General features: G+C 45.5%; 1 protein-coding gene across 1 annotated transcript in view; it reads right to left on the bottom strand.

Moving 5' to 3' along the window:
- The window catches only part of ANKFN1 (ankyrin repeat and fibronectin type III domain containing 1), a 105065-nt gene that overhangs the window by 48903 nt on the left and 31519 nt on the right, over positions 1-24643 (bottom strand). The window contains exons 5-9 of the mRNA XM_060272003.2: positions 20942-21039; positions 17998-18088; positions 13504-13611; positions 5483-5582; positions 1698-1830 (exon numbers count right to left, since the gene is read on the bottom strand). Coding sequence (XP_060127986.2) covers positions 1698-1830; positions 5483-5582; positions 13504-13611; positions 17998-18088; positions 20942-21039 — 530 coding nt within the window. The remainder of the gene's footprint in view (positions 1-1697; positions 1831-5482; positions 5583-13503; positions 13612-17997; positions 18089-20941; positions 21040-24643) is intronic.

Here is a 24643-nt window from a genome sequence, read left to right as displayed (position 1 = left end):
CCTGCCAACCTAGCAGGTTGAAACCACACCAGTGCAAGTAGATAAATAGGTACCGCTGTGGCAGGAAGGTAAACGGCATTTCTGTGAGCTCTAGTTTCCATCATGGTGTTTCCGTTGCACCAGAAGCAGTTTAGTATGTTGGCCACAAGACCTGGAAAGCTGTCTGTCCTGGGCCTGAAAGTGAGATGAGTGCCACAACCCCATAGTCGCCTTTGACTGGACTTAACCGTCCAGGGGGTCCTTTACCTTTTTACCTTTTATTTAATGGCACTGAGGATATGTTGTCTTTTGTATAGTAACAAATGTTACAATCCCTAGAAATGACAGCTTTGAAACGTCCTATGTTACGTCTCAAAGAACTACTTTAACCCCCCAAAACTGTAATTGGGGATAAAGAATTACAGTGGTACCTCGACTTACGAACGACTCAACAATTTTTTTGACTTACGAGTGGGGCAATTGGCCACACGCTTACAAATTTCTTGACATCCAAACGGAAACTGCGGCGGTTTTAGATAGGGTTTTTTCGACTTACGAATTTTTAGATGGGATTGCTTTGACTTGCAGATTTTCCCATTTCCAATGCATTCCTTTGGGAAATCGCGTTTCCAATGGCGCTTTTCAACTCATGAATTTTTCGACCTACGAAGGTGCCTTCGGAACGGATTAAATTCGTAAGTCGAGGCACCACTGTCTAGAGTTGAAAGGGACCCCAGGGGTCATCTAATCCAACCCACTGCAATGCAGGAATCTTAACTAAAGCATCCATGACAGATGGCCAGCCAACCTCCAAAGCTCCAAGGAAAGAGAGTCCACCACCTCTCGCAAGAGTCTGTTCCACTGCCGAACAGCTCTTACTGTCAGAAAGTTTTTCCATATGTTTAGTCAGAATCTCCTTTCTTGCAGCTTGAAGTCATTGGGTTCTTGTTGTTTTATTTAATACTGGATTTATTTGAGGCAGAGCGTTAATACTTGCTCACCAAAGCCAGAGATTTATCTGTTGGTTTAGGTATGGGAGCCCTTCTAGTTTTGAACATCTACTTTGGTCCCAAGCACTACACCAGAATTACAAGCAGTGGCGGACCAGGGGGCGGAGAGCAGGTGGGGACGTGGCTGGCGCGCACCCCAGGGGCATGGTGCGCATCCTGGGGGTGTGGCACAAGTTGTGGGGGCATGGCGTGAGTCCTGGGGGCATGGTGCGCTGCCTGCGGGGGCATGGCGCCCAGCGCAGCCAGGGGGCAGCTGCGATGGCACCCCACTGGGATCGCGCTGCCGGGGGCGGTGTGCTCCCCTCGCACCCCTCTTCCTCCGCCAGTGATTACAAGTCTTGTAACTTCTCTCCTCCATTAATCGCTTCCTTCCAGCTGAGCTTATTCAAGCATTCTAACTCCCAGGGAAGGTGCAGTGGCTAACTTTTTCTTTAGGCTATAGAAAACTTTCCCACCATGCCTGGCTCTTCCCTGCAGTCTCAATTCCACCTACAGTTCCCTACAGTATATACGTATGACTTGGCTCACAACAACGCATGGGTCACAACAACACAGGAATGCATGTCGGTGAGAAGGGGGGCCTGGCTGCCGGTGAAAAAGGAAGCAGAATATGTGCATCGCTCCAAACAAGACACTGCCCCCCCTCCTTGCACTGTCCCAGTCAATTGAGTTTGATCAAGAGGAGATGGCGGGTTGCGTTTAATGTACCTTTGTGAACCAGAGGAAATCTTGCATGATGGAACTGGCGTGAGAATCATCGATTTCCACAATCGGGATCTGATCTTCGTTGGTGACCAGCATATTGTCTTTGTAATAAAATATCACAGCTAAATAGAGCCCTCTGAGGGAGGGGGAAATGAGGAAAAATGAGAAAGGAAGGTTATTCGAAGGCTGTTCTGGGAAGGCCAGAGAATTTCAGAGCAAGAAAGGGCTATTTCGTTTGCCTAATCCTGGCCTCGCAAATGACTGAAGCAACAGATTTCACTTCGTCGTTCCCAGAAATGAGAATTTCCCAGAAACATCCAAAAAACTAAATTCCAGCAAATGCTGCAAAATAGCTTCAAAAATGTTGGAGTTGGTACTGCCTTCCCTGTATAAGCAAAACAACTCACAATGTCAGTTTTTATAGCAATCCTGTTTAGACAAGTGGTACGGCAGGATTTTTTTTTTTTTACTTTTCTGCCTTTGGAAATCAAACATTGTGTGTGTGTGTGTGTGTGTGTGTGTGTGTGTGTTATAAGTCAGTGGCTTTCACTGAGGGAGTTTTCATTTGTTTGGTCATTCATTAAAAGTACATTTATTGTGTTACTCATTCAAATCAAATTAGATTTTGTTACTTACATTGTTTTAATATTTCCCCTCTTTCTAACTTTCTCTTGTCCATAATTTTACCGCTATTGTGTTGTCCTGGGGGGAAATGGCATACCCTCCACCATTTCTCTGATGAAAATAGGGACATCCTATTCAATAATAATAATAATAATAATAATAATAATAATAATAATAATAATCCACCCACTTGACTGGGTTGCCCCAGCCACTCTGGGCAGCATCCAACATATTTTAAAACATAATAAAAAGAGTTGCTGGAACTCACATTGAACCTGTGCCCACCTGAGTGGTGCTGGAACTGAGTTCTGTTAAGTTCTGGCGGGGGGAAAAAGACCTGGGTAGCTGTCTTTAAGGGGAACTTGTCTGCCATTCCCTATTTTTTCATTGAGGAACCCCTAATAAGCTTCCAAAGGTTCCCCAGAATGCAGTGTGAAAAGCGTTAATCACAGGACCTAGTGATTTATAGCAATATGATTCAGTGCTACGACCACCCGAATCAATGGGGTTATTTTGGATGTGCGTTAGTGCAACAGAGCATCATTTTGTTCAGCGTATCTGTAGCACTGTTTACATAAAATTCGTTCCTTTTAAATATTTACGTTTGTAATTAGCTACCTACATTAATCAGTGGATTTAGTGAATTGAAGAACCTCCGGGGAGCTTTTTGGAAAGAACCAGCCTCTTATCAAAATACAAAAGGGGGGGGGGAGACACAAACCAAGCACTCTCGGTGATGAAAGAAGACAGAATCCAGCCGTGTGCATAACTTTCATTCACAGAGACCAAAGCTTCCAGAAGCAGGCAGGTTATACTGGGACAGGGGAGGCCAGCCAAAAATATCAAGGAATCTCAGATATGGCTTTCTACTGTCATAAAGCAAGCGCTGGAAGTGATTCGTTTTCATCAAAGGGAAACATCAGTGCTACCCCCAGATATCGAAAGGGCTGCTATCACATAAAAGACTATGGAGCAAATTTGTTTTCTGTCGCTCCAGAGAGTAAGGTCCAAAGGTTTTGCGTTAACATCGGGAAGGATTTCCTGACAATCTGAGGTGTTCAGCAGTGGGACAGTTTGTCTCATCCTTTGTTTTTACCACCCAGAAGTGAATCCCAGACCCTTCAAGTGTCCCCATTTTCCAGAGACAGTCCCGGATTTACAGAAGCCGTCCTGGTTTCTGATTTGTCCTGGAATGTCCCACTTTTCCTTAGGATGTCCCTATTTTCATCAGAGAAATGTTGGAGCGTATGGAGTTATGTGATCCCCAAGCCAAGGAGGTAACTATACAACCTTTACAAGACATCTGAAGGCAGTCCTGTACAGGGAAGTTTTTAAAAAAATGTTTAATGATTTATTATGTTTTCATAATAAACATAATAAACAAGGGACCCAGGTGGCACTGTGGGTTAAACCACAGAGTCTAGGGCTTGCTGATCAGAAGGTCGGCGGTTCGAATCCCTGCAATGGGGTGAGCTCCCGTTGCTCAGTCCCAGCTCCTGCCCACCTAGCAGTTCGAAAGCACATCAAAGTGCAAGTAGATAAATAGGGACCGCTCCGGCGGGAAGGTAAACGCCGTTTCCGTGCGCTGCTCTGGTTCGCCAGAAGCAGCTTTGTCATGCTGGCCACATGACCCGGAAGCTGTCTGCGGACAAACGCCGGCTCCCTCGGCAGGGGCGTACCCAGGATTAAAACTAGGGGGGCCAAGGGGCGGGGCCAAGGCATGAGAGGGAAGGGAGGAAGCGCGCATGGCGGGGGGAGGAGCCAGGGCGCGATGGCTGCCGGCAGCAGCAGCAGCAGGAGCTGCTGAGTTCAATGGGACTTGCTCCCAGGGAACAGCACACAAGAGGGTAAGCTTCTTAGCGCCCACTCCGCCTAGCGGTACTAATGTGGTGGTCTTTTAAGGTGCCCCGCATGCCCAGAAGCACTCTCCTTTTTTTCCCCTCCTCTAGCGTCTACAGCTGCCGCCGAGTTGCCCGTGCATGTGGCGGGGCGCGAGGAGGAGCCTGCGGAGGAAGGAGGGAGGGGAGGAAGGAGGGACGAGGAGGCGGTGAGGGAGGGAGGGGCGCGTCTTGGCCAGGAGCAAGGCGAGGAGCCCGGCTAGGAGCCCGGACAGATGCGGAGCCGCCGCTGCCGCTGCAGAGGCCCCAACCCTGTCCACCTTCTCCTCCTCTGGCTGCCTGGTGCTGTGCCTCTCAGCTGTTTTTTGCTTCTAGGGGGCAGCTGCCCCCCCAGATGCAAAAAACAGCTGAGAGGCGCAGCGCTGCGGTTTTAGGCTCCCGCGCGGGGAGCGCGAGCCTGGGGCCGCCTTGCTGCGCCTTCTAGGGGGGGCAGATGCCCCCTGCCCCCCTGCCTACGCCCACATGTCCCTCGGCCTATAGAGCAAGATGAGCGCCGCAATCCCAGAGTTGGACACGACTGGACCTCATGGTCAGGGACCCCTTTACCTTTACGTTTTCATATATGTTGGAAGCTGCCCAGTGTGGCTGGGGCAACCCAGTCAGATGGGCAGTGTATAAATAATAAAATTATGATGATGATGGAATAGGATGTCCCTATTTTCATCAGAGAAATGTTGGAGGGTATACAATCCCGTTGACTTCAATAGGACTTACTCCCAGAGAAGTATGCCCAGTTTTGCAGCTAGACATTGAAAGCCGCATCATACCAAAATGGCATGATTCCCACCAGCAACTCATGGAAACTGCAGATTATTAAAGGTGATTACAGTTGTTCAGACCGCTATCCCCTGCCCCTCCCGCCCCCGTCTTAAAACTTCCAGTTTCCTGGGAAGAGAGTCTGGTTTCTAAACAGCTCTGAGAGGGAAATAGGGGTTTCCTAGCAACACTCAGCATCCTTATAAAACTACAGCCCCCAGGATTCTTTGGGGGAACCCATGAATGCGGGTTCCCAGAAGATCTGAATCCCAGAAGATCTGAAGGCCATCCCTTGACCCTTCTCAGAGGATGCCTGCTCTTCAATGAGCTTCCTGGCTTCACCAATGTCATCTGGTGAAGCCTTTTTTCTACGTGACTATTGCCCTGCACCCCGTATTTTTTATTTCCCTCAGTGCTGAGCACTTTCTGAAATCAGGCCTAGGCTTATGTAAGAGAGACGCTCCGGGGAGCTCTGGCTACATAGTTCAGATTCTGTCACACCAGACAAACCTTTTCAAAGTCTTCACAAACTTGTTTGAAGAGTGGAAGAGATGTTTCAGGCTTCTTGAGACAGATTGCTTGCGACCCGCGTTCTGCAATTTAGAACTATCTGGAGACATGAATGAAAAAGAAACAAACAAACAACAGAAAAGAGAGAGAGAGAGAGGTGTGTGATTTTGAGTTTTACAGACATATTAGGCAGCACATTTTTATTTTTGAGACCACAGACCCTCCAAGTGTCCCTATTTTCCAGGGACAGTCCTGGATTTACAGAAGCCTTCTGATTTGTTCCCAGAATGTCCCACTTTTCCTTAGAATGTTTTAAACGAATTCTCAAAAGAGATTTCTCCTAAACTTGTCGCATGGTAGGAGGCATCCGACTGCCTCTTCTTAACAATTCTGAACACATATATCAATGACCATATGTGCATTCAGCATTTTTTTTTAAAAAAAAATATGAATACATTTGCACCCTAATTTGCACATTGAAGAAGGTGATAGAAATGAGGCATAAATTAAGCATCGTTATCCAATGCTAATTTAAAAAAACATTTAGATGGTGATAAATAAGTGTTTGGACGGAATTATTGAAAACCACGAAAATGTTTGGGATGTATGGCAACCCATTGTGGAATATGATCCATGAGAGGCAATCAAATACAACATTCCTTGTTTTCCTAGAGTGGCCATGCAAGGGGATGTTTGGTCCAGCCAGTTGAAACTTCCTGTTCCTCCTGGGATTGTCCCCCCATATGGGGTAGATCCACATGTACATATTTGTAACTAAGTCTGCCTTCAGGGATCCAAATGTGAACTGATGTAAGTAAACTTCTTTTATTGACTTTGAATAAGATTGTGGCATCTTTATTCTTTTAAGAGGGATTCAAGGGAACTTACTAGGAGCATACAATTCAATCTGAGACGGACTGAATTGTATAATAGTGAGAGGCTTACACGAGCCTGCAACCAGCTATCTGCTGCACATGTAAAAAGGGGAATGTAAACTCTGCTAAGTAAAGGAACTTGCTAGCGCAAGTTAGGAAAGATATTAATTAACAATATATCCTCTCCTCCCACCCTGAACATTCCCACATCCATGTCTGAAGTGTTGGTTTTTTGGTGAATTTACTTAAAAATATCTCAAAAACTTTATTTTGTGTGTGTTGAGATTCTGGATTTTCACTTTTTGAAATATGGCAACTCTACGTAGCAGGTGCCTTGGTAAGATCATTCATACTTACTCTTCGCTTGGAAGCAAATGAGTTTTAAGTATGTTATTTGCCTGCAACCTCAGATAGGTTAGGAGCATGCATCATCAATAATAATAATAATAATAATAATAATAATAATAATAATAATAATAAATTTATTATTTATACCCTGACCATCTGGCTGGGTTTTCCCAGCCACTCTGGACAGCTCCCAACAGATTAAAAACAAAATAAAACATCTCCCAGGCTGCGCACCTGGTCCTTCAGGGGCACAGTTACCCCATTCAGCACCAGGGAGTCCTCCACACCTGCCCGCCTCCTGTCCCCCACAAACAGTACTTCTGTCTTGTCAGGATTCAACCTCAATCTGTTAGCCGCCATCCATCCCCCAACCGCCTCCAGGCACTCACACAGGACCTTCACCGCCTTCACTGGTTCTGATTTGAAAGAGAGGTAGAGCTGGGTATCATCCGCATACTGATGAACACCCAGCCCAAACCCCCTGATGATCTCTCCCAGCAGCTGCATGTAGATGTTAAAAAGCATGGGGAGGAGGACAGAGCCCTGAGGCACCCCACAAGTGAGAGCCCAGGGGTCTGAACACTCATTCCCCCACCACCACTTTCTGAACACAGCCCAGGAGGAAGGAGTGGAACCACTGTATAACAGTGGTTATACATATATGAGGGAGGGAGTCCTGGCTTTCTGAAGAGAATGCACCTTAATACATCAAGAAATATCAAATAATCATACTACTAAAATAAACAGGGTGGATTTAAAGTGGTGAAAGCAACCCGTTTCGCTAGTCAAATGGTTTGGCTCCACTCCACCAGCGTTTTAACGGCCACTGCAAAATGACTGCATACAAAAACTGTGGCAAATTATTTCCACCCTGTTGATTGCTTTTGTTTTTACAATCTTGTATAAACAGGGACAAGAAATACCGAAGTGGGATTATATGCACACATAAATGTAATAATAATAATTTGGGAGTCACGGGAAGAAGGTGTTTGAATGGCCTGCCATTTAATTAGGTAATAAATAACGTGGCGTGGTACTAATTGCATGGCAGCAAAACGATATTCATATGCAAAGCAGCATCAATAAATGATAAGGCCACAGATCGGGGTGGGGTAGGGTGGGAAACCTTTGTGCAAAGGCTGAAATGAGTAGCGCAAATATTAGGCAAAGACTGGGGCTTCAGGTAGCCTTTGCAAACCAGGGCATTTGGAGGGCACCCGGTCGGTGAAGGCTGAGCTCATTTTCGCCCCCCCCCTCCAAAGAAACCTTCAAAAACCTGTTCTGTGCTAAGCAGCTCAAGAAGATGGTTTGCAGGTGGTCCATATAATTTGACTTTGTTGTCTCACTGCGTTAAAACCAACAATATACAACTGGTCTGGGGAAGTGAGAGGGAAGGGAATCCTGGGAAGATTTCTGGCAGATAAATCTGAGCTTTGGCAGATTTGTTGTCATTCACAGAGGGCACTTCCACATTTTAAAGAGCAAACTTGATCGCAGCAGATGGTAGCCAGTTGCAGGGAAGGAAGAGGCGGTAGGGATGGAAAGAGAAGCAAGCCAGCAAAGATGAGATGGCCTACATGAGCCTTTAAGCCAGACAAATCTGAGAAACAGACATGTTTCCAGCATTCCAATACAGTGGTACCCCGGTTTAAGAACAGTCCTGTTTCAGAATGAAATAGTGTCTCGGTTCGTGAACTTTACCTTGGCCTAAGAACAGAATCCGAATGGTGGAAGGGCACCAGCGGCGGGAGGCCTCATTAGGGAAAACGCGCCTCGGTTTAAGAACGACTTGGGTTTAAGAACGGACTTCCGGAACGGATTAAGTTCGTAAACCGAGGTAACACTGTATTCCAACATTCTCTGTAACAACATGTGGATAATCTGCACAGGAGCAGCTGTGCAATATTCCCCACCGACCCGACCCCCCCTTCCTATTGCAACTGCAACATGAGAGTCTCTGCTCTGCGCCGGCTCCTGTTCAGGACATCAGCATTCATATAACTTAGCATGCAGCAGCACAGCTAAAAGCTAGCCCACATGCTGATTAAGGCTTGCCGGCCGTCATGCCCAGGGAGGGTAATGAGAATAGGCCCCTAGATCTGGGCTAACTCTGCCTCGGTTCCAGCCTTGCCTTGAAACAGCCTGCCGTCCAAAGCCAGCACCTCTGCCCTTTGCCAAATGAAGTAAGAGCTGGTTCCGCAGCTCCCAGATCAAATTACTATTCAAACATTTTTAAGGATTAGCTTCAGTATTTTGCTGGACAAGTGCCACCGAAAAAAACAAAAGCAAAACAAAGGGTAAGAATTACAATGAAAAGTTTTGATTCCCCCCCCCTCTTACCTTAGATCATCACAATGATAAGTTTAACTACAAAGAGTTGATTTGAAATGTATGATTGGAGAAGGACGAAAGCTGGGCTGGGTGGAGGAAACAACTCCTTCAACCTTAGGCGCATACAATGGCAAGTAATCTGCAATTGTAGTAACCTGGTTACGCTAGTTATGAAGACAAATGGGTGACCTTGTTGCTTGTTTCCGCCCACCGGAGATTAAACTTTGGAAACCAAAGCTCTCTCTCTCCCCCAAGGATAACGGCAAATTGCAAAGCGAATTCTAAAGCCACAGCAGATCTGTTTGCAAAGCCTCTAAAATGCAGCCAGCATGCCAAAGTTGTCAAAGGTTTTCCTGGCGATGTTTCTATGAGGTTGTTTACATCGTTGTCTCCTAAGGTCAACTTGATATGAGTTCTGAATTGTTCAGGGGCCCTGCATGCTTAAAGCAGCCTCTCTCCTTCAGAGGTGACCCACAGAACACAGGAGAATTGTGTGGACTGCGTGATGAGGACTTGTCAGGGCTAGCAGGAAGCACATCCCTGCTCTCCCCTCTTGCGCAGGTGCAATTGTTCAAAGGAGATGCACAAACAGAGATGATACGTTGTTGCTGGCATCCGTCTGGCTCGAGAGACAATAGAGTGCACATCTGGGTGTGAAGCCAAGCCTCTGTTCCAGCAGCACTTGGGTGCAATCCTGAACATTGTGTGTGTAGCTCCTGGGCTGCCTAGATGGCAAGACCACCTTCTCAGCCTTGCTGGTGTGGTCCAAAGGAAAGCAGAATGATACATTTGGCACCAGCTTGGCTGCAGGGGTTGGCTGCAAGGTGCCATCCAACTGTCTTAAGGTCTCCCCTCTAGATTTGTGGAGGGCAGGCATGGCCAAACTTGGCCCTCCAGATGTTTTGGGACTACAATTCCCATCATCCCTGGTCCTGTTAGCTAGGGATGATGGGAGTTGTAGTCCCAAAACATATTGAGGGCCATGTTTGGCCATGCCTGGTGTCGGGCTTACTCCTCAGCCTTTTTCTTTTCCTGTGCATATTCATCAGCCTGCCTCATCTCTGCCTCTTGGCCTCCCTCCTCTCCTGCTTCAACTTCTGCCTCTGATTCTGGACTTCTGTCTGCCGCAGACTCTCCCTGCTCACTGAACCCTGTTACCTCTTCAGCTTCCAACACCTCCCTCTCCCTGTCTTCTCCCTCTTCTCCTTCTGATCACTCATTGTTGTCCCACCACCACTCTCTGGGCTCTGGGCCTACTTCCCTTGGGGTGGGTGGGTTCCCCAGCTGCATCCAACCAGTCAATGATGCCTGGTTTCTGAACTCTGATAATGTCTCTTTTCCGTGCTATTTTTCTAGGTGTCAGAGCTCACTATGAACTCAGGTGGAGCTGAGCTCCAGCTGAAAAAAAAGACTTGTCTCTTTTGTGTCAGGATGGAGGACAGAGTCGTGTGTGTGTGTGTGTGTGTGTGTGTGTGTGTGTGTGTGTGTGTATAGAAACTAGCTTACTGCAGGTGAAAGTGAAAGATTTTGATGAGTTAAGGGATTTATTAACGGATTGTTCACAGTTTCACCTATCAAATTATATTTTCAAGACAGACAAAAAGAAAGGTTTTAGTTATGAGATCTCAAGATTTCCAAAAAGATCTGCTAGAAAACATTATAAAATTACTGTTGAAGATGTATAGATTGCTCTTGGAATGGTATACAAAAGATGAACAGGTTAAATCCATAATGATACACTGGGTGAGGGACTTGGGGGCACAATATTCAACTTTTAGATTGGGAAAGGTTATGGAAAACTGATTTGAAATTCTCGGCATGTTGCACACTGAAAGAAAACTATATGAAAAGAATGTACAGGTGGTATTTGACTCCTAGTAAGTTAGCAAAAATGTATAAGACAAGTACAAAAATCTGCTGGAAATGTAAAGAAAAAGAAGGTACCATTTATCATATGTGGTGGTCATGTAAAATAATAAAAGCATTCTGGGAGATGATATATAATTAATTGAATTTTTTTAAAAAATATAACTTTTATTAAAAAACACACAGAAGCTTTCTTATTAGGAATTGTGGGTACCGGTATCCTAAAGGAGCAGAAAAAACTCTTCATGTATGTGACAACAGCCACACGGATGCTACTAGCCCAGACATGGAAAGAAGACAAAGTCCCTAGCAGAGAGGAATGGCAAACTAAGCTGTTGGACTATGCTGAAATGGAAAAACTGACTGGAAAGCTCAGGAACCAAGTAGACAAAAACTTTAAGAAGGAATGGGATTTTCAAAAAAAAAAATTTATGAGACCACTGTAAGAAGATGAAAACATTAGCAGGATTCTAATAACACTTGTAATGTAACAAGCACTATGGAGAATATCGATAGATACAAAATATGGATTATGAAATAATATGCAGTTGAAAAAACTGACAATAAGACCCATGGAGGGGATCTTATAACTATGCTTGTAAAATAAAATAAAAATTGTTTTCAAAAAAAAGGAAAATGAACTAGCTTGGTGATAAAATGTATGTACGCTGCTCCTCTCTGGCCCCACCCACCATGATATGTGGTCTTGGGTTGGTGTTTCAAAATCGAATGTTGCCTTCAGGCTGAAAAAGCTTCCCACTCCTGCCAAGGTTACACCAAAGAGGTGGTGCGAATTGCTCACCCAACCACCGTTGTAACACATTTCAGAATGTCAAATATGCTCACTACATCACCGTGGCAGGCGCCACAAAAGTATAACAAAGAGCACCGAGGAAAAAGAATGGTTCCCAATAGGCCGCATTATAAAACAGGTTGCTTTACGGGGACCCTAATTAGAAGGTGGCGAGGAGGGAAGGGGGAAAGAAGCACTTGTTTTCATGCAACATTCCTTTCTTTTCTTTTTTTCAAAAGGGCATTTTCACATTGAGTGCATGTTGCCATAGTTACAGCAAAGGAACACGCAGACCTTTGCTGGTCTGCATTGTTGCATATTTGCACACATAAGAATCGAGGGCTCCTTGTGCAGAATCTGCCAAGGGATCCGCTGATCCAGCCTTGGGCGAGAGAGACAGCAGAGAGGGGAGGGTAATAATCTGATTTCTCCTATTAAAAAATCGGGGCGGGTGGTGGTGGTTTGAAGTTCCTTTGTCACAAAGCCATAATTTCAAGAAAAACATTACATTTTTTTGGGGGGGGGAGGTAATTAAAAAATGTTAATCGCATTTCAACAGCTCATAGAGAACATGGGCTTTTGAAACGTATCTCAATCTGCTGCCCTGGTTTTTTAAAGGCACATTGTCTCCCGTGAATGAAGAACAGAGAACTTGCTGGGCTTTAAACTGTCTCTACGTCTAAGGGAATGGGGGAGACAGTTTCATTTAAAATGCAAGTTGGAATTGCTTCCTAGAAAATTTATAGCACCTGCTTTGCTGGCAGCAGCCACACTGCTTTCGTTCAGTCCAAAGGTTGTAACACACAATATTAAAAGTTAAAACCACGGCAAGCAGCAGTAATGGGTGGAGTCAGAAAATTACCATAAATTACCCATCATTGAACCCTGCTACCATCTCCCCTGCTGGTGGGTAAAGGTAAAGGGACCCCTGACCATTAGGTCCAGTCGTGACCGACTCTGGGGTTGCGCACTCATCTCGCATTATTGGCCGAGGGAGCCGGCGTATAGCTTCCAGGTCATGTGGCCAGCATGACAAAGCCGCTTCTGGCAAACCAGAGCAGCACATGGAAACGCCGTTTACCTTCCCGCTGTAGCGGTTCCTATTTATCTACTTGCATTTTGACGTGCTTTCGAACTGCTAGGTGGGCAGGAGCTGGGACCAAGCAACGGGAGCTCACCCCGTCGCAGGGATTCGAACCGCCGACCTTCTGATCAGCAAGCCCTAGGCTCAGTGGTTTAACCACAGCGCCACCTGGGCATATTATATATATAGGTTGGGGAGTGGGGTTGGAATGTCTCCTCCCACAAACCTCAGTTGATGTGAGAGGCTGGCTGCGGACATGCAATGGTAAGGGAAAGCACTTTGTACATGCTCTGGGGCAACACCTCTTTTTTCACATGCTGTAGGGGTGCGAAGGAACCATGGCCACCTCTTGCCAAGGGCCCCACAAAAACATGGCACTACCAGCCCCGTTAGGGCCTCTTATCTGTCTTTGCCAGGAAGTCTTTAAACATATTAATTGGCGTTTGTGATCTGAAACAATTTACTGAGTAGGGGAGAGAGAGAGAGAGAGAGGCAGCAGAGGGCTTTGGCGAAAGCTTCTCTTCAAATGTTTGCCGCGTTGCCAATTGGGAGAGGCAAGAAGAGCGAGATAGTCTGCTAAAGTGATTCCAGATGGGCCAATATTAATATCTTTCTCTTTCTTGATGAATGAGACAGTACGGCCCAGATAGGAAGCTGCTAAAATTACAGGCGCCACAGAGACTTCGCCCGGTGCCCTACCCCACGGAGCATACTTTATCCTTACCTCGGCAACTGTAACTCGGACGAGATGCCCTAACCTGCTGCAGCAAACGTTCCAGAGCCTCGATCTGTCCCCTGTGCCTAGGCTCTCGGCCATCGTAGTCTTTCCAGTCTGTTGAGCGAAAGAAATAAGCAATGTGAAATGCGGCAGAGGAATGGGAGCCACACAGAGAGTTTCTTTGCTCTCAGCGTCTCCTGGCTCTGGACAGAGTTGGCCAATAAGCCTGGTTTTTTTTAAGTTTGTCCTTTATCAGAATGCTGTGAACCTCCCTCCCAAATAGCTACTGCTTCTACTTTACTACCTTTTTAGAGATTTGATTTGGGGGTATATAGGGCCGAGGCCGTTTAGGGCTTTAAAGGTCAGGACCAACACTTTGAATTGTGCTCGGAAACATATTAGGAGCATAGCTGTCAACTTTCGGATTTGAAAATAAGGGATCAGCAGCCTCACCTGTCCCATGGGCAGTCGGCGGTATATCTAACAATCCAGGATAGCAGCGGGGAACGGCGCTGGAATAAGGGAGTTTCCCGCAAAAAAGGGAGGGTTGGCAACTATGATTAGGAGCCAATGTAGTTCTTTTAGGGTCAGTGCTATATGGTTCCAGTGGCCACTTCCAGTCATTAGGTAAGCTGCTGATGTGGCACAGGTGTGGGAAAGCACAAGCCCTCTTCAGGGATGAGGCCCAAACAGGCTATATATCTCCCAACCGATACAGAGGGTATGGGGCTGTACACAACAGCCCTGCTTTGAGTGGGGTAGAGAGTGCCTGTGTGCAGGGCCATCTTAAGCCCATCCAGCGTCCTGGCGCTAAGGTCCCTCCAGCGCCCCCCTCCAGAGCCTCTCCAAGGGAGTGCCAAGCGGACCGCGGCAGCAGCGGGAGGCTACCTCCGAGGACTCCGCGCTGCGCCTCCTTCTCGTTTCCCCAGCGCTGGGTTCCGCTCAGTCAAGCTTCGCCACCAGCACGCGCACCACGGGACCAGCAAGAGCTGCTTGGGTGCTGTGCGCGCGCTGGTGGTGAAGTTTGACTGAGCGGAACCCAGCGCTGGGGAAACAAGAAGGAGGCGCAGCGCGGAGTCCTCAGAGAAGGAGAGAGATGCGGCGCAGCCTCTCACCTCGTGGAGCGCAGTCCTGGTCAGATCGCCAAAACCCTGCGCTCACTTGGCGCCCTTCCAGCGCCCTCCAGCGCCCGGCGCCGTGGTTCTCCGCGCCACTAGCCTCTATGGCTAGGACGGGCCTGCCTGTGTGCTCAACCAGACATGCCTCAACTCTCTTGCAACATCTGAAGTAAAGCACTTTTATGCCACACTAAGCTTGGTGCCATATTATTGACAAGGCAGGTTCTTCTGCCAAATGTCTTCCACATTCTGGGAGAATCAGCTGGCAGCTCCTTATTGGGTACCGCATGGTATTTGAATTTTAACAACAGGCCAGCAAAAGTCCTTCATTTTTCATTTTTATTTTTTTGTGACTGTGTGGAACGCAGTTCAGCTACTGATTGATTGATTGATTGATCGACTGCAGTACATTGTTCATTGCTTTCACTTTATGGATCAACAGTCTCGTTAGATAGTAAAATTCATGTTGAATTGCTGTTTTAGGGGCTGTTTTTAAAAATCTGGAACAGATTGATCCATTTTGCATTGCTTTCTATGCGAAAGCGTGCCTTGGTTTTGGAAGGCTTTGGTCTTGGAATGGACTTCTGGAACGGATTAAATTTGAGAACCAAGGTACCCCTGTAAAACGAGAGAGGAATTATTCTAGGTAATTATTCTAGTAATTATTCTAGGTAACTAAAACACACATTTGTCTCATTTAAAAGGTGGCGGGGAGTGGGGTGGTGGTGAGTAATTCCGCTTTTGACAAAAGGGAGGCTATTCCCCAGTATTTGATTGTTTTAGAACTGCTCTAAGCATTATCTTTAACATACAGAGGAAGCTGCAAATGGCTTTTGGGTGGTCGCTTTTCCACCAAGGCCAGCCTCATGTACCAGTTAATGGTTGTGCCTTGTGTACTTGGCTGTGGTTGGCAGCTGGCATGCCAACTTTCCCTGGCAGCCATAAATATAATGAGATCGGCTGCTGCACGACATTTCATGTTGGTGGCTTGGAAAAGCCACAGAGAGAAGCCGTTTCCAGCTTGCTAGAGTGATAAAAGTAACGTGTAGATCAATTGCTAGCCTTCGGAATTCGGAGAAAGTTAAGGAGAGGATCATGATCATGCCTTTGCATTTTAATTTTCTTTTCAAAGAATATGAAATCTTACACACACACACACACACACACACACACACACACACACACACACACAAAACCCCTGTATGGCTTTAAAAGAATATGGGTGTAGGGGTTCTTTTTCATTCAAATTTTCCCATTTCCTGTGTTTTGTCATTTTGTTGTGGCCCTGAACAAGCAAAAAGAATCTGACCTAAGCGAGCTGTCTAGGAAAGTCAGCCCTATAGGATGAAACTGGGTCTAATTCTGAGTAAACATGCACACCATTGCATTGCACAAGGCCATAATGGAAGTGTAATAAATAATACTCGGAGACGTTCTTCCTAATTGTTTAAATATGTTCCTATGTGTGTTCTTTTTATAAAAAGAAATCAGCCATTTTTAATACACATTGCTTTACACAAGTCAACAGTGTGATGCAGCAGCAAAAAAAGCCGATGCTATTCTAGGCTGTGTCAACAGAAAAGTATAGTGTTCAGATCAAGGGAAATAATACTATCACTCTATTCTGCCTTGGTCAGACCATACCTAGAATGTCATGTCCAGTTCTGGGTGCCATAATTTAAGAAGGACGTTGACAAGCGTGTGCAGAGGAGGGCAACCAAGATGATCAAGGGTCTGGAAACCAAGCCTTATGAGGAACATTTGAAGGAGCTGGGTATGTTTAGCCTGGAAGAGAGGAGATATGATAGCCATCTTCAAATATCTCAAGGGCTGTCACATGGCTGTCTCAGCTCGTTAAGCCCATATATGAAAGCCATTACATATGGCATTCACCACAAACCCAGCTGTTTTGGTTTAACCCCTTCTTGTTCCCATATTAAACTGAAATTTATCCCAAGTGCATGGAATTATTTCTATTCCTTTTTATCCAGTTACAGTATGCTCACCTCTTTCCTCTTTAACCTCCCCCTCTCTCTTGATTGTTGAAATTTAGACTGGAAGCTCTTTGGGATAGGTAGCAAGTTCCCGTCCCCAATGATGGCACAGTACAAAGTACAGTACATTTCCGAGCACAATTCAAAGTGTTGGTTTTTTAAGACCTAAACGGCCTTGGCCCTGAATACCTGAAGGAACGTTTTTACCCCCATTGTAGACACTGAGGTCCAGCTCCGAGGGCCTTCTGGTTGGTTCCCTCACTGCAAGACATGAAGCTTCAGGGAACCAGGCAGAGGGCCTTCTTGGTGGTGGCGCCCACCCTGCGGAATGCCCTCCCATCAAATGTCAAGGAGATAATTAACTATGCAACCTTTAGAAGACATCTTAAGGCAAGCCTGTACGGGGGTGTTTAAAATGTTTAATGTTTTATTAGGTTTTTATATATTCTGGAAGCTGCCCAGAGTGGCTGGAGAAACCCAGTCATATGGGTGGGGTACAAATTATAACATGATGATGATGATGATGATGATTAGAAAGGGCTATGACCATTAATGGCGATACACATGTAAACAAATGAACAAACATATAATTTTATACTCAACTAGGTGTGAGAAAGACCATGGCTCAGTGGTATAGCATTCACTTTGCATTCAGAGTATTGCAGGCTCAACCCAAGGGAAGTCTAGGCAAGGCATGGAACGGCCCATCTTGGTCTGAAATCTCAGAGGGCTGCTGCCAACCAATATAGGCATTCCTGAACTAGATAGACCAGTTGTTTAACTCAGAGTAAGGCAACTTCCTGCTTCCACATGTAAGTTCTTGAAGGACCAGATATTTCACAGGCAGCCAAACACAGGGCTAATTGAGAGGCTGAAAGCACTCTATAAATGCAATCCTTTTTTTCTTTGCTGCCATTATCATTTTACCTTGGCTGAACTAACCTTTTATATGCCACTTTATTTATTTTTAAAAAATAAATTTTATTTTTATAGAGAGAAAGACAAAACTTAATAACTTTTCCCTTTAAAACCAAACCAAGACTTTTATCTAGATAAAATAAAAATCCAAAAAGGGGTGAAGAAATAGAGAAAGAAAAAGAAAGAAAGAAAAGAAAAGAGGTTAAAAGAGAAAAATAGAAAATAAAGATTCAGAAAATAGAGAACTTCCAATTCATCTGTCTGCTATATAAAAACAATATTCACTTTGCCCAATCCAATATAACACCCCACAAAGCCACTTTCTATAAACAAACATTATCTTCAATTCTCAAATCCAGATCTCATTATTAAATCCCACTTTAAAAGAGAGGGGAAAAGAGAAGATGAACGGATGTTGTTCAGATAATACAAGCAGTCAATGTTGAGATAGACAAAAACTCTTAACCTACTCGAAGGAGAAGCACAGGGGGGCGTGGAAGTCTGAGGCTGCCCCCAGCCTTTCATGTTATAAGCATGAACTCGGACATAATAGATCCGGCCCTGTAATGAGAAAATAAAACAGACGACCCCAAGTTTATGAGCACAGCAAAACGAACATTCCATCGTCATGCAGCTACCCACTGACAAAGGAGCAAGCCCAATGGCCCAAATACATTTCTTGTAACTTGTTTTTTTTTATAGCAGGGCTGTGCTGAATGCTCACTAACGTTTGAAATTGGCACATTCAAGACAGCTGAAGCAACTGCAGAATGTGCGGCTTTGCTTATGGCTGCCTGTGATGATAGCACATCAGCCGTAGAGCTGTGGCATCAGCAAGAAAAGCATGCAGGTTGCCACAACCAAGCAGCTTAAGTAGGAGTGAGAGCAAATGAGCCTGTGGACACTGAAGCCAATAAGAGGAAGAATTAAAGGAAGAAAGGGAGGAATACAGTGGTACCTCGGTTCCCAAACGCCTCTGTTGTCAAACGTTTTGGTTCTCGAACACCCCAAACCCGGAAACAAATGCTTCCATTTTCGAACGTTTTTCGGAACTCGAATGTGCAACACGGCTTCCGCTGAGTGCAAGAAGCTCTTGTAACCAATGGGAAGCCACCCCTCGGTTTCCGAACGTTTTGGAAGCCGAACGGTATTCCGGAATGGATTACGTTCGAGAACCTAGGTAACGCTGTATATATTGTAAACTGTCTTGGGATCTTTGGATTGAAGGGTGGTATAGAAATTTGATAAATAATAAGAATATTAATAAGGAGGGAGGGAGGAAGATATTATTGAGAAGAAACAGCAGCTAGAGAAGCCAAATGTTGCCAAATGGCACTGAAACAATGCTAATAATATCATAGCAAGTGTCAAAAATTGACTTTTATTGCTGTGCCTTCATTGTCCACAGTGGAACGTTTCAGAAACAGAGCTTGCCCCAAACAAACACAAAGGTTACCCCAAAGAAATATGAGGCATGAACTGCTTGAGATCATCACCATCATTTTTATAATAGAAAAACGTGTTGACCACATGTTTTATTCAAGTATTGGCACTGCAAGTTTGCATTCTCCATCATTTACAATTGGCTTCACCTTATCTCTTACAATATTGCATTACAGGTAGGTAGCTGTGTTGGTCTGACGTAGTCGAAACAAAATTTAAAAAAATCCTTCCAGCAGCACCTTAAAGACTAACCTAGTTGGTCTTTAAGGTGCTGCTGGAAGGAAATTTTTTAATATTGCATACTGTATCTGTGAGGGACCCTGGGAAGTAGTTTAGATTAGCTAGCACCGGGCGGTGCAAGGCTTTTATTATTCTTGTACTGTTGTATAAATTGCTGACGATTTGCATCTAAATTGCCTCTCAAGGAACAGCTCCTGAAACAGGTCAAAGGGAGGTCCATGGGATGTGCATGTTAGGGCTACAACCACAGTCGTCTAGGTCAACAGAGGTACCCTGTTTTTAGATGTTCCACAAAGATATGGGGAGTTGCCTTCTGCTGAACCAGGCTAAGGCCCAGACTACACATGGCATAAAAAAGCAATCCTAAATCCTACACAGAGCACGTTGAGGGGGTGCAAGGTAGCTGATACCCATAGCTGCCAAGTTCTCCCTTTTTTTAAGGGAAATTCCCTTATGCTGAATAGGCTTCCTCGCGAGAAGAGGGAAAACTTGGCAGCTATGCTGATACCTTGCAAGTGCCGCCACTCACACTTGCCTGGGCAGAAGGTGTGTGTGTGTGTGTGTTTCCCTCCTTTAATAGCTGAGCCTGATCCAGGCTGCTGCAGGTGAGGGACCTGGGGATTGGTCCTTTCCTGGGATCTACAGGGCTTTCAATCTCCACTCCTGCCCCCAAACACCCTCTTTCATCTGCTGCCTCCCATGCACATGAAGCTGGGAAAAAATATTATCTGGGGAATTGTATGAGGCATCTTATGAATGTCTCTACCAAAGCACTTGTTCAAAGCTAACCTTTGCACAAATCATCATCAACAACAAAAACCCAACTGTAAAAAGACACTTTTAATATCTGAGCTTCGAACACTAAGATGTTAAATGAGTTTAAAAGTCAGATTAGAACAGGCACCCCCAAACTTTGGCCCTCCAGATGTTTTGGACTACAATTCCCATCTCCCCTGACCACTGGGATAATGGGAGTTGTAGGCCAAAACATCTGGAGGGCCGCAGTTTGGGGATGCCTGGATTAAAAGAATTTAATGCACCCGCCCAACTAACACGGGCTTTTCTTTCTTTTCTTTAAATTAAAAAAATACAAATGGATTTGAGACAGGAGAATGTATCTGAGACTGAGCTGTAAATATTGAAGCATTTTTAAAATAAAAAAACCCTGTTACTGATGTCAAAAGTCACATCCAGCTGCTTATGAAGGACCGAGAGGTGAAGGCAAATGTGTGTGAAGTGGACATCCTTATATGCCCCCCTCCCGAGACTCTCCATAGGGAGATCATTGTCCATCAGCCACCCACCTTTAATCTCTATAAAAACACCCCTCTCTCCTTTTAAGTTGCTGCAGCCAGCGACTTTTGTTTCCCCAACGAAGCGGTGGGGATGGAACTGTTATTTTAGGCATCAGACATGGAGTCAGGATTGGATCTCCCCAAAGCCTTTGATCTGCCCCAAGATTAGCCCATGATCCAAGGCACAGCAGCTTTAATTCCACTCTCTTCAGATCTCTCCCACTAATACAGCGACTCACAAAATAAGCTACAGCCAGCCAGCCATCCCTTTGTGGTTTTCAGATGCTGGGTACCAGACACAATGCGTTTAATGACTGGCAGCCCTTGCCGGAGGAATGGCGCTCAGCTGTTCTCCTCGAGCAGCTTAAATTCAAAGTGGGCAGTTTTGCTAGTGTCTGGGGAGCTGTGCAATCTAAATTAAGGCCTTGCCATTTACCATGGTGAGACCGGTGATGGTGCACCTCAGAGACTGAAGGTGATCCGTGATGATTTCCCCAGCCAAAGGAGAAAAGTCTTCTGAATAGCTCCATTCCGCTAGGAAACAAAATCAAACAGTGGAAAGGTTAACTAGACACCAATTGTCTAAATTGAGGAACATACGCATTCGGCTAATTTACGTCATCTCGCCCTTGTTTGTCTCAGGCCTCTGTATCAATGAAAGTGTTGAAGAAGGTTTTTCGCATGCAAGTTAAGCCAAGCAAACATTTGCTCTGATTTAAGCACTTTACTCTCACAAAGAGAAGGGGGATTTTGGCATGCAAGCAGCTAAGCAAGTACGTGGGTCTACTGGTTGCAAAATTCAGTGCTTAGGAGGTGACGTTCGGTGGGGTTCACAGTTTGAAGCAACACAAGAGGACAGTTTCATTTGTCTAAAAATAGAATAAAATTATTGACCCACTGAATTCCTCAAACACATACAGACACACAATGAATCAGAACAGAGCTGATAATTATTTTGGAAAACCTTTAAGCTTGAAACTTAGGCATTGGGGTTCATCAAAGTTTGATAAAACCATACCCACTCTTTTCACTTTCTCCTACAGATGTTGCTGTCTGTTCTGGCGAAAGCAGAGATCAATTTCACAGCTTTTGCTGGGTGCAATAACTAGAAAGCCCTTAAATGCAAAGTGTGCAAGAGAGTCCTTTGCCCCTGTTTGCAACGCCTCCTGAGATCACTGAAATCACATACCCATTCACCAGAAGAACCATTTTGAATCAGAATTTCAGCAAACACAAAAAACCTGAGTCAGTTTCAAAACTGAGCTGCGTGCATTTCTGAAGAATACCATTAAATTAAATCAGTTGCTGGTTATAGCTTACCGAGCTGAAGAAGAGCAGAGGCAGCAAATTCGGAAGACGTAATCTTAATGAATAAAGGAGGCTGCGGATCTAAGAACACTTTATCTATAGTAAGAAGGTAGAGGAGTCCTAAACCCTTGATATGCTAGCCAGAGCACACCTCTAGCCCATAGTTGCCAAGTACCCCGTATTCCCTGGGAAACCCCCGTTTTTCCTTACCATTTCCCGGCGGTCTCCGTTTGAGCTCCTCTCCTGTAAATCTCCCTTAAATCTGCTCCTGCCGGCAGCCATTCTTCTGGTGCTGGTTTGCCCATGTATGGGCAGCAGAAAATGGCCACCGCTGGCACCGGATATAGCTTCTACGCATGCCCGACGGCCATCTTAGGGGTGGCCACATGGTGATGGCCATCTTGGAGGTGGCCGCATGGCCACCTCTAAGATGGCCACCGCCATGCGGCTACCCCCAAGATGGCCACCAGACAACTTCTGGTGCAACTTCCGGTGCCGCTGCTGCTGATCCCGTATTTTTCTGCGGGAGACTTGGCAGGTATGATCTAGCCACTGTGCTGTTGCTTTTAAAGGAGAAGACAGAGAGGACAAAAGCAAGTCTACCCGCCTCCATTATATACAAAGGAAATAATACAGACCCTCAAAGTTTGCAGGGTTGTTACATCAATTAAAAAATGTCACACTTTGATGATTGGTGACAATAGGCCCTAACTAATATTTTCCTGTCTATAAGACACTCCCAAGTATAAGACGCCCCCTATTTTTTGAGCCCAAAATTAAGAAATAAATATTTTAAACATTCCGTGTATAAGATGACCCCCAATTTTAAACTTTAAAAAATGGGGGGGGGAGGTAGTGTTATGCATGGAAAAATACGGTATTTTGCAAGGATGGACGCCATTGCAAAGAAACTAACTTACGGGCAGCTTCCCTGTATCAAAATAAGGCCCAATTGCTACATATATGAAAGAAAAAAGGGTCGTTTCTTCAGTGGCTCCCTGTTTGTGGAATGCTCTCCCCAGGGAGGTTCTCCCGGCACCTTCATTGTACACTTGTAGGCATCTGGCGAAAGCATTCCTCTTTAACCAAGCCTAATTAACAGCGGGAAGGTAAACGGCGTTTCCGTGTGCTGCTCTGGTTCTCCAGAAGCAGCTTTGTCATGCTGGCCACATGACCTGGGAGCTGTATGCCGGCTCCCTCGGCCAATAATGCGAGATGAGCGCGCAGCCCCAGAGTCGGTCACGACTGGACCTAATGGTCAGGGGTCCCTTTACCTTTACCTTAATTAACATCCAATGCCCTTTTAAAATGTGTTGGGGAGGGGGGATTATTGGGCTGTTCTTGTTCTTATTTTTATTATGTATTTTGTGATTTTATTTTGTGAACTGCCCTGAGACTTGCAGGTATCTTCTTCTTCTTTGGAGATCACTCGTAGCCGAGTAAGATTGTCTTCCATAAACACGGTTTTAACAAAATTTCATCATCATCATCATCCCTGATTATTGGTTGTGAGAACTAGGGATGTTGGAAGATAGAGTCCAACAACATCTGGGAGAGTCGAAGAAGAAGAAGAAGAAGAAGAAGAAGAAGAAGAAGAAGAAGAAGAAGAAGAAGAAGAAGAGGAGTAGGAGTAGGAGTAGTTTGGACTTGATATCCCGCCTTTCACTCCCCTTAAGGATTCTTAAAGCAACTAACAATCTCTTTTTCCTTCCTCCCCCACAACAAACACTCTGTGAGGTGAGTGAGGCTGAGAGACTTCAGAGAAGTGTCACCCAGCAGATGCATGTGGAGGAGCGGGGAAGCAAACCCGGTTCACCAGATTACAAGTCCACCACTCTTAACCACTACACCATGCTGGCACCATCATCATCATCATCGGTTTCCCCAGCCACTCTGGGCGGTTCTCAAAAGAATATTAAAAACACCACAAAACACCGGACATTAAAAACTTCCCTAAACAGGGCTGCCTTCACATGTCTTCTAAAAGTCAAATAGTTCTTTATTTCATTGACATCTGATGGGAGAGTGTTCCACAGGGTGGGCACCACTACCGAGAAGGCCCTCTGCCTGGTTCCCTGTAACATCACATCTCACAGTGAGGAAACCATCAGAAGGCCCTCGGAGCTGGACCTCAGTGTCCGGGCTGAATGATGGGGGTGGAGACACTCCTTCAGGTATACAGGGCCGAGGCCATTTAGGGCTTTTAAGGTCAGCACCAACACTTTGAATTTTGCTCGGAAACGTACTGGGAGCCAATGTAAGTCTTTCAGGACCGGAGTTATGTTCTCTCGGCGGCCACTCCCAGTCTCCAGTCTAGCCAACCTTCCATAAAAACCTTTCACAGAACGTGGCTTGGTGGGCTTCTTTTAGCCATGTGACCAGGGGCAGGAGATACCCAATCACATACAAGCCAAAAGTGATGCATGCATTTTGCATTATGGTTTTTCACAGGGCTCCAGACATGGGTTCAACTTCTGAGACTCTACATGGCCTTTCAAACATAATGTGAGAAGCAGCGCTCAACGAAACTTAAATTTTGTCCATTAACCTTGAGCTCCCCTTCATGGATCAATGCCTTGTCGTGGCGAAGGGGCTTGAATAACTCAGAGAAGCTATGAGCTATGCCATGCAGGGCCACCCAAGATGGAGAGGTCATAGTGGAGAGTTTTGACTAAACGTGATCCACCTGGAGAAGGAACTGGCAAGCCACTCCAGTATCCCTGCCAAGAAAACTCCATGGGCAAAGACAACAGGCATATAAAAGTTATGACGCTGGAAGATGAGCCCCTCAGGTCGGAAGGCGTCCAACATGCTACTGAGGAAGAGCGGA

Source organism: Zootoca vivipara, chromosome 2 (genome assembly GCF_965207765.1).
Source record: "Zootoca vivipara chromosome 2, rZooViv2.hap1.1, whole genome shotgun sequence".
Taxonomy (NCBI): Eukaryota; Metazoa; Chordata; class Lepidosauria; order Squamata; family Lacertidae; genus Zootoca; species Zootoca vivipara.
The sequence above is the reverse complement of the archived record's forward strand: the minus strand, read 5'-3'. Positions and strand labels throughout refer to the sequence as shown.